Source organism: Dendronephthya gigantea, unplaced genomic scaffold, assembly GCF_004324835.1.
Source record: "Dendronephthya gigantea isolate DGI-Jeju-01 unplaced genomic scaffold, DenGig_1.0 000000F, whole genome shotgun sequence".
Lineage (NCBI taxonomy): Eukaryota > Metazoa > Cnidaria > Anthozoa > Malacalcyonacea > Nephtheidae > Dendronephthya > Dendronephthya gigantea.
Genome location: NW_021163010.1, coordinates 4,942,279 through 4,952,638, shown reverse-complemented (window position 1 = coordinate 4,952,638; position 10,360 = coordinate 4,942,279). Strand labels below are relative to the sequence as shown.

The following is a 10,360-nucleotide window of genomic DNA, read 5'->3' as shown; positions in this document are numbered from 1 at the left end:
CTGCGTGCATCCATCTGGATCACTCTCGCATGGCTCTGATGTTATCCATATCATTTTGCCGCATTTTATAGTCTATATTTGTCTATATATTATTATATATTAGATTATTTAGATTGGTTTTAGACTTTAAACCACTATACGTGATTGCTATCGTAGCCGGTGTGTCATGCAGTTGCAGGTTTGAAAGGCTGCGAGAACTGCATGTTATGTGTAGAGTGTACAATCATATTTTATTTTCTCTTCACGACAAACGAAGATGGCGTAGCTCGCGGGTATGAACAGTATAGTGTAAATCGAATGTGAGCTTCTAAAGGCTAATATGGCAATGCGTGCATTGATTCTCCGCATGATTCTCTGCATGCATGAGGCTTTGCCGTATTAACTGCACGTATAACTACGGCAGGCATGCATGCATGGTCATGCTGTCGTTAACCCATATATACGCATGCATGCATGATGTGCATGAACAGCCATTGCGTGTTCGAATTTGACCCTAGCCTCTTTCAAAGGGTACAAACTCAATAACCACGACTGCATGGGTTGGCCAATTATAATTAGCCCCTCTTCAATATACACCAGAGGTAAATTGCGTAGCAATTAATTGCAGAAGATACATTGCACAAGAGAGATGACCAGTTCAATGGAGATGACGCCTTGACGTATATCACGTATGCTTGATTTCAAGGGGATACATGCAGTCAGATGCATTAAAAAATGCAAATAGCTAATACTAAAATTGGTATATAATGATGCTAAAAAATTCTTGCTGCAACTACAAAGAAAAATGTCTGAGTGAAGGGTTTAAACTATTGCACTTTGATATACCTATATATATATTTATATATACATATAAAATCGATATATATTATAATTATATATATTATATATATATATATATATATATATATATATATATATGAATTGAAATTTTGGGGTAGTATAGAAGACAGCACATATGTAATTGCGAAAGAAGATAGGTCTTTAGCTACGTATATGTGTCACATATTGCGCAAGAACGGCATTCCTAAACACGATGAAAACACTTAAAATATCAATCTTTCTCGATGATGACACGATGTAAAAAACAAGCCAGAGAAAAGTCCGAGTTTAATTTTTCTTAAAATGAATCAGACAAGCCAAGAAACAGCAGCTAACTGCATGCAATCTCCCAGGATGGCAATCACCTCGGCACCACTTGATAGTTGAAACAAATACCGGTGTTTAGCTGTGCAAATACGCCGTCTTTGTAGGATGCAATCAATAGTTTTGTCCGGTAAACATATTATTGCCTGTGCAAATGAAACGTTTTTTACAAAGTGTTGTTATTGAAAATTAACATTGGACTGATTAAACAGCGAAGATATGAATGAAATCTGATTATACATATAATTAGAGACAAGGAAATGATCAATTTTCCAAGTGCTTTTTGTGGAAATTAAGGGTTGAGGCGAAAATTTTCCGAACTACTGAATTGCTCTATAATCTATATAAAGAATACGGTCGCGAGAACTTAACGGCCTTAACAAATGATGCATGGGCGTACTGTGTATTGCACAAGGCAACCATATCAACGATGTTGAAACAAGTGTCCAGGATACATTGTTCACGGTGTAATTTGTACAAATATACCAACACCGCATGTTTGGCTACTGATGCCATTTTAAAATGCATGTGAAAGTAGCTTGGGAACTTTATGCGCCAAAATTTACATTTTCCTCGTTGGCTCGTTAATTTACACTCTGCTCGTCTGCGATTTTCGGCGCGATTTTTTTCCTTTGATGGATTTGAAAGCGAAAAATGATTAATAGATTTGCTATTCGAATTTCGCTGTGTATGTTGGTGCTTGCTGTTTCAACAAAACAAAAGAGTAAACAAACCAACTCGCGTTATTAAATTCTGTCTCTAAAACTAAAACTTTTCCCGCCACACTGCAAATTCAGCTGGTCAGCTCAGCAAATGTGTGATTGAACACTTAGTGTATATATATCAGCATCATGAGTGTTGATATTCCTATATTTCGATTCACATCATGGCACAACTAAAATTCCTGGTGTGTCTGCTCTTTTTAACTCAAGCTTTGGCTCAAGGTATGTTTTATATGAATAACATTAAGCATCAATTTAGATTTTAATTGTTAGGCAACCAATTTTAGCAGAAACATGATAAATTTAATGAATGTATATCTCATGTTTATAAAGCATGCACAATTTATAATGCACTCACTTTCTATAATTACTGTATTTTTTAAAAAAAGGCTGCTGAAGTTTCAGTACATATACAAGTAATGCAACCATTGCTATAATTTGAGTCTGGGTTAATTTGTGAAATTTTTCTATTATCCAACAGATTGTGGGCAGTCTAGTTTTTCTGATAGTAGGGTGGTAAGTGGCCAGACCGCTCGCCCTCACAGCTGGCCATGGCAAGTCTCATTTCGACGTACTGGTAGCACATTTCACTTCTGTGGTGGGTCTTTGATTAGCGATCAATGGGTAGTCACGGCGGCTCATTGTGTACAGGGAAAATCGGCGTCGGGTCTAAGCATAAGATTAGGTAAGCATAAGATAAGGTCATAAGGCATGTGCCTAATATATATAATGACGAGGAGTTCACCTGACAATTGACTTTATTATTGCATGGAATTGGAACGAAATCTATCTTATTTGCAGAACTTAAAATAAAGTAAAATTTTAACCTCAAATAATAATTGTAGCTGATTATAATTCATTCCTTTTTGCAGGTGAACATAGTTTCAACTCAAACGAAGGTCATGAAGTGGACAGTCGTGTTGAAAGGGTTATTGTACATCCTGGATATTCCAGGCTAAACAATGACATAGGTAAGGGCTGCTCCCCCCCTAGACTGGGTGGCCCATACTACTTCACGTTTTCCTGGCAAGGTTTCTCTCTCGTCATCATACCAGTTCATGCTCAAAATTAGCTGTCATGCATGCACAGATTCATCTTTTTTTCGATCAACCAAAAATTGATTGTTTTAACAAAGTTTTTAGTTGTTTTCCCCAATAAAAATTGGTTCAATAAATGAATCCGAGGCAAACGTTTTAAATGTTTTAAACCATTTTAAATGTGTTACATGCGTGTGTTTTGCAAACTCGCACAAAGTCTGCTTGAAGTTTCTTTACTGAACTCTCAAATATTCATCTGATTACATTAGAATATAAAAATACTATGTCTGTTATTTATGCTAATAACACGCAATATCTCATGATGATTGAAATGTATAACCGAAAATGTTTTTGCTTTACTTTAGCATTAGTCAAGCTGTCCCGAAAAATATCCTTTAAACCGCAATTGCGACCTGTCTGTCTCCCACAACAGGGTGTCAGTGTTGATGAAAATTCTGGACAAAATTGTTACATTACCGGTAAAGAATAACTTTCTATCGCACAGAGCAAGCATGCATATAGAAGTGTTTACAATGTTTGCAATGTATGCTTATGTATATAGGAACCGTTATAAAGTAATTACTATTTCTGCATGAGCACGTTTGAAGGGTTGGTTCATTGAAAGTTAAGTATACAATCGTATATATCGGCCATGTAAAAAAATAAATGCAGGAATTTTTCACATACAGTATATATATAAGTGCATGAGGAAATTTATCGAGAATACCTCTTCCGTAAGCAGCCTCTCCGGTGTATTGTTTTCATTTTATTTACTCATATTGCCTGCCTTGATACTTAGTATTCAATAAAAGATATAAATACGTCCCGCGATAAAAAGGTTTAGTTATATATTTATGATTTAGATATAAATTAGTTTCTCCTTTTTTTTGTATATCACTTTTGTTTTCGTACGCTAGGTTGGGGTCGTACAGGAGCAAACCGACCAGGAGCAACCGTTCTACAACAAGCTAAACTTCCAGTCATTTCCGCGGCAAAATGTCGTCAACACATGGGATCTTCTGTTTCACAACAAATGGTAAATATCCAATGGTTAATAATCTCGTCAAATAAAAGGAAATTAATCATAAAGGAAGCTTATCTACGTTATCTGCCTCCATCCATTCGACCACATTACCATAAAGCCTCGCATACTTCAGCTGCATGTGAAGTGCACGAGATATACTTTCGTTCTGTACATACGATGCTTTGTTATATACTCCAAAATATTTCCTTTCTCCTGAAAGAAATAATTAATCATATATAATAAGTTTATCGATCATCAGCCAATCTGCTAGCTTCGTGTATATATTTCTTCACATTTTTGTACTTTTTATTCCCTAAACCTTGGTCATAGTATTTGAAAATTTTAACTAAGGATGCATGCACTTGTCAACCTTCCAAAGGTTTGCGCAGGTTTTGGTGGATCAAGTACAGTCAGTGGCTGCATGGGTGATTCTGGAGGACCATTCGTGTGTCGCGATGGATCGAACCGTTGGGTCTTACATGGTGCAGTTTCCTGGGGAAGCAGAACATGTAGTGCTGGACATAATGAATTCACCGTGTTTGCCCGTGTCTCTGAGTTTGTCGACTGGATAAAGCGATATGTTGGTGATGTGCAACCACCTCCACCCTCCCCGCAAACACCTAGACCACCGCAAACACCTAGTCCACCGCAACCATCATCAGGTATAACAGCTTATTTTAAACAGCTTCGTTTGATAACGAGTGAACAGGTCATGAACCTCTGAGACAGGTTGCTCTAAAGCCGGTTAGCTTAACCTTGGCCTTGGGTTAAAACAAATCCTCGCATTAATTTTTTTTTAATCGCTTGTTTACAAAGTTGAATATCTTTTTTCATAAATATTCATGGCCCGACAGAAGTCATATTTTTTAAACGTTTTGAAAAACATTCAAGTTTTGAAACGACCAGTGGTTCAGTAACACATAAACTAAAACACTTGATTTAGCTCAGGATTAGCGCGAACTTAGCTTTGAACAACTGGCCCCTGATGAACAAGACCTCTTATTTGCACGTTCCGTTACTTATGCACACGTTTACATCGCCTAAAAGAAGAAGATCGCACATAAAATCACAGCAAAAATGGCAAGTGTAAATGGACCTAGCTTATCGTTGGAAGCACGTAGCTGAATTGGCTGCACGTTCGCATTCAAGAGTCAAAACTAACCGTCTAGTGATGGAATCGCTAATATTAATAGTCAGGAATAATAATCAGTTTTAATTTGAATTAATTTAGCAAATTGTAACTTTGACAGTGGAAATATCTGCAGTTACGAAAATGGCAACGGACAGTTTCAATGGACTGTCTATAGAGGCTCCACACCCAGTGGTGGAACGGGGCCAAGTGCTGATGTCACCGGCAGAGGTACAAAATTTATAGATTGGTATCGCTACTCAGATTTTGATTAATGAAAGTAATCACCGCACAAAGATTACATTCACGACCCGACGTTTCGACACTCCGGTCTAGTGTCTTCATCAGAGGTAATCTGATGTTCACACTTTGATCCTTATATGCTCTCAACATGACGTCATCTGCCAATCAGATGTAAATATTCTTTTAAATAACACTACTGAACACCATAAGAGTAAATCCAATCATACGGACACACCAAATCATCCACATCATAGCTGGCCGTTACTAATCTTCATCATTGATTACGTTTTATAATTTTTTTAGGTAACTACCTGTACATAGAGACGTCTAGTCCAAGACAGTTTGGCGACAAAGCTGCAATTTTGACACCTACTTTGTACGGAAAACAATGCATGAAATTTTCCTACCATATGTACGGTGGTGGTATTGGAACCCTCAACATCTATGCCAACAATCAAAGAATATTTTCAAAAATGGGAAATAAAGGAAATCAATGGGTAGAGTAGAACAACCAATAATTCAAAGTGGAAGCTATAAGGTAAAAACGGTTTGTTCACAGTATTTTGGTTCCTTTTAAAAAGGTTTTTGTTCCAAAACCCAATATTTTTTGTTTTGTTGTCGTTTCTCCTTTTTCAGTTCCAGCATGTTTTCTGAAATATCTAGAATAATTTTCATGGCATTGACGGTTGTTCGCGGTTGTGATTGCCGATCTTGCGTCGTGAAAATGAACACTTTCTGTTACTATTTCAGGTCAAGTTTGAAGGCGCCCGTGGTAATAGTTACCAAGGTGACATTGCAATTGATGCTATCAGTTTCACTCCAGGTAGCTGCTCATTCCAAACTCCGCCGCCACCGACACAAAGACCAACACGACCAACAAACCCACCGACAAGACCAACAAATCCCCCGTCACAAACAGGTAATGTAGAGCGTGTGGAGCTACAAGCCTAAAGGCGGTCGAAGAATTTCTACGGCAATCTAGGAGTGGGAATTTTCCGTAGGATTCAATATTACTTTTTGAAGAATAAAGTATTTGTTTCCCTATAGTGAGATGTAACTTTGACCAAAGTACCCTTTGCTCCTTCGCTAACCTTCCAAATGATCAATTTGACTGGACAATCAAGAAAGGAAGTACACCAAGTGGAGGCACAGGACCTTCACGAGATGTTTCTGGACGTGGTAATAAACTACTTTTTAAATTGGGCGTGCTTTATACGTCGAATTTCGGTCGCATGGAATGCGATAAAGAGAATTGGTGGGTTTCACTAAGCGTTTTCATAGTGATTTGAGTGCGGGTCAACCTCAAATTGTCTGGACGCTTATGTTGCACAGGAGTGAGCAAATTATACGAAATTGCACATATATGCTACCAAGCACAAAGCCAACACATGAAGTGAACAATTAACTCACTTGATTACTGTGTCTCGTTTTCGAGTTGACCCCGCTACTGGGATTATGACGTCACATGAAACCCACGAATATATATATTATTCGTTGTCTTTAGGTGGCGTTGCATTCGACGCGACTATATTCGACGTATGCATGAAGCAGGCCTTTTATGACACATTATATGCATAAATGGCGATTCAATCCATAGTTAATTTCAGGAAATTATGTCTTCATTGAAACATCAAGTCCCAGACGTCAAGGTGATAAAGCATATCTTGCCAGTCCTAGTGTTAGTGGGGCTCAATGTTTGAAATTTTCCTACCACATGTATGGGGCATCAATTGGATCCCTGATAGTCTATCAAAGTATGAATGGACGTATGACAGAGGTATCCAAAATGTCGGGTGATCAAGGAAACCAATGGAAAAAAGCCGAAGTAGAATTGCCCAGTGCAAACAACTACAAGGTAAGATATACTACTTCGTTTTGGGCTAGCTTTTCTCCCTTTTTGAAAATAATACTAGGACTCTCGGAAAAGCACCGAGAAACGATAGCAATACAAAATTGAAAACATATTTGAATTAGTGTATTTCAAACTTGTGTCAACAGCACTTTGATTTAACTTCGTATCCATCAAAATTATCACACTTTTTAAGGTTATATTCAGTGGGGTGAGAGGAAGTAATTACCAAGGTGATATTGCACTGGATGAGATCTCAATCACATCTGGTAAGTGCTCTGGATCGCCTGGCACACCACCTCCACCTGTAACACCTAGACCCCCATCAGGATCATGTGGAGCGAAAGGCCGCGGTCTGAGTGACTTCCCAAAAATAGTCGGTGGACAACAAGCCCAACCAGGTGAATGGCCGTGGCAGGTCGCACTTTTGCGTGGAAGCTTCCCGTTCTGTGGTGGTTCACTTGTTTCAAATGAATATGTCATCACAGCAGCGCATTGTGTTAAAGCTACGGACTGGAGTCGCGTGAAGGTAACAATCATCTTAAACCATCTATCTAGAGTTATAAATATCCTCCACCCTGACGCTCCATCGATCCCGACATGGCAAAACTGAGAAGAGTGAATGGACGCGTTCGGGGTATAACTAATTCTGATTGCACAATACAAGAAAGAAACATTACAATTAGGTCTGTTAAGATTCTCCTGAAAGGGCTCTAAGACAACAACACCGCAACCGTTTTACCCGACTTAAAGAGGACTGGTATATTTTCAATTGATCAGAAATATGACACGTTAATTTGTCAAAAACATGACCAATTTCCTGTTGTGAGTGAGTCAGTGAGTAATTCTCATTTATATTTCAGATCAGATTGGGCGAACATGACATGCGCCAAACTGAAGGTCACGAACAAGATATTAGTATTGCAAGAAATGGCATCACAGTTCACCCTCGGTACAACTCAAGAAGAACTGATTATGATATTGCCGTAATTAAACTGTCCACACCTGTCAAATATACACAAAGGATTAAGCCTGTCTGCATAAATAGCGGCGTTGACTTCACAGGTAAAGTATATCGTGTATAAGGCCTCGTTAAAGTCCTTTTACTAAAGCTACCGGTCTAGGCCAGACTTATGTCCGTACTAACCGAATTGTAAAGTTAGTGACTTAACAAATTTGAACACGCCATATGGAACAAATTACTTTGACTTTTTGCAAAATCTGTTATATTGTTTCCCCATTCACGGTGTTCAGTTAACAACGGTACATGCTTTAGGACGAACAGGAAGGAATGTTTTAGAACAAACATGTTTCTCACAAAGAGAATTATAATACATGTTCTCACAAAGAGAAATAGCACTTCCACTGAACACGCATTACATGATCTGACTACTGCTGATTAATTAGAGATATGTGATTATAGGCCAGCGTTGTTACATCTCGGGATGGGGCAGACTATCAAGTGGAGGATCGACACCAAAGGTTTTACAGGAAGCCCAAGTTCCTATTGTAACCGTACAGGAATGCAAAAAATCATATGGTAGTAGTATCACTGATAGAATGTTGTGTGCTGGATATTCACGAGGTGGTATCGACACTTGCCAAGGTGACAGCGGGGGTAAGTTCTTAGTTATAAAAGAACAATCAAAATAGTATTGATTTGTTGACCAATGACTAAAACTGCATAAGTTATAATCTACTGGCCAGACTAGTGAACAGACGATTCACAAAATGAAAAAGTCATCCAGTGTCAGTGAGCACTCTCCAAGAGTTTTATTCATGTTTAACCTCGATATAAAGAGCAACAAAACTCTCTATATATAATTAAACCTTTTATGAACCTTTAATTAGTATTTTGAAATAATGGCTTGTTAAAATTGAAAGTATTTTCAGCGCCACAATCTTGCCGTTGTCGGTTGCGTCTACTTGTCTGCTTGCATAGGAAGAAAATTTTATTCATAACAGAAATGTTCTGAAAAAGAATCCAATAAAACCAGGGAGCAGCGTGGCAGCGTCTTCAAACAACTGCATCAAATGTGGGACAGCGACTGCCAAAAATAAAGTTAACGTTTTTACATCAGATTTGATGCCAAAATTAAATTCATGGGAAGTTTTACACATGAAATTTACATTAGCATGTATATATTATATACATGTATTTGTTCAGGCATTGTTGTATAATAATAAGCCGACTAAAATATTCTTAGAAGACTATTCTATACTTGTTTTCAGTATACATGACTATCGTAGTCACCTTGCCTTCAGCGTAATGATCACATATCACTCCTAAACGTTAGAACACGTCATTGTGGTTCCATTTTTGTGACTTTGTTGTGCGTCACATTATATTACTAAATAACGAAACATTACAGAAAGCATATACATGCATAGGAACCCAATTCCAGATACATATATATGACTTGCTTCATAGTTGTCTTGATTAAAAGAATAGGGATTAATTGATATATTAATTGTAAAATAAATCTTGTTTAATCGTGTTTGTTTCTTTTCTCTAGGCCCACTTGTTTGCCAACATAGCGATGGTTCATGGCATCTTACCGGCGTGACAAGCTGGGGCCGAGGGTGTGCGTCGGCAGGATACTATGGAGTTTACGCTCATGTTGCAAACCTTTATCCCTGGGTAAAGCAAGTCACTGGACTTTAAGTTTAATACTCGTCAAGTACCATGTGCGCAATACTTGCTGATAATTACAATGATTGTTAAATATTAGAAATTAAAGACGTATACAAAGCAAACTGTTTCGATGTGTAAACTGTTTTACTTTTGCAATGAAGAAAACTGAAATTGTTGATGCTCTCCAAATTTTCGAATGTTTTCTGCTGTTTGGTGTTCCATTCCTGGTTTTAAGGCCTTGCAAACTTCCCTGTCTTGATTTTTCATTCCTTCGATCATTTGTGGTGTGGGTATAATTGTATCATAATTGTATCTCTCGTTTGTGGAGAAATGTTAAGCAAAAATGATTGCCTAACAAGCCACCCTGCTTCGCAGTCCCTCCCTGCATGGAAAATGTATTGCCGATTTCGCATCCAATTTTTCGCGTTTATGAGCTTTGACTGCACGCAGTCTGGATCCGCCCTTGGGAGGAGCTTTGGTGTTTTTGAAACAGAAATATAATTCTGTTCAACAAATCCTGGGTGTGACACATTTAAAATAAAACAAAGAGATTTGAAAGCTACTGCAATGAGGTAATA

General features: G+C 37.9%; 1 protein-coding gene across 1 annotated transcript; it reads left to right on the top strand.

The window, feature by feature from the left end:
* The first annotated feature begins 1,804 nt into the window (after positions 1-1,804).
* LOC114520362 (MAM and LDL-receptor class A domain-containing protein 2-like) lies at positions 1,805-9,843 on the top strand. Its single transcript, XM_028540613.1, has 16 exons — positions 1,805-2,087; positions 2,347-2,550; positions 2,738-2,836; positions 3,268-3,381; positions 3,820-3,938; positions 4,306-4,588; positions 5,158-5,286; positions 5,602-5,800; positions 5,935-5,983; positions 6,049-6,217; positions 6,346-6,477; positions 6,906-7,153; positions 7,344-7,676; positions 8,011-8,212; positions 8,571-8,765; positions 9,664-9,843. The coding sequence occupies exons 1-16, from the start codon at positions 2,030-2,032 to the stop codon at positions 9,810-9,812; spliced, it is 2,682 nt and encodes an 893-aa protein (XP_028396414.1). The 5' UTR covers positions 1,805-2,029; the 3' UTR covers positions 9,813-9,843.
* The last annotated feature ends 517 nt before the right edge of the window (positions 9,844-10,360 follow it).

What these genes read in the sequence shown, in the direction of transcription:
- LOC114520362 (XM_028540613.1), top strand. Translation starts at nt 2,030, where the DNA reads ATGGCACAACTAAAATTCCTGGTGTGTCTGCTCTTTTTAACTCAAGCT. An exon ending in TGCTGATGTCACCGGCAGAG is followed by an intron (nt 5,287 to 5,601) that starts GTACAAAATTTA and finishes TAATTTTTTTAG; the next exon opens with GTAACTACCTGTACATAGAG. An exon ending in TAGCGGCGTTGACTTCACAG is followed by an intron (nt 8,213 to 8,570) that starts GTAAAGTATATC and finishes ATGTGATTATAG; the next exon opens with GCCAGCGTTGTTACATCTCG.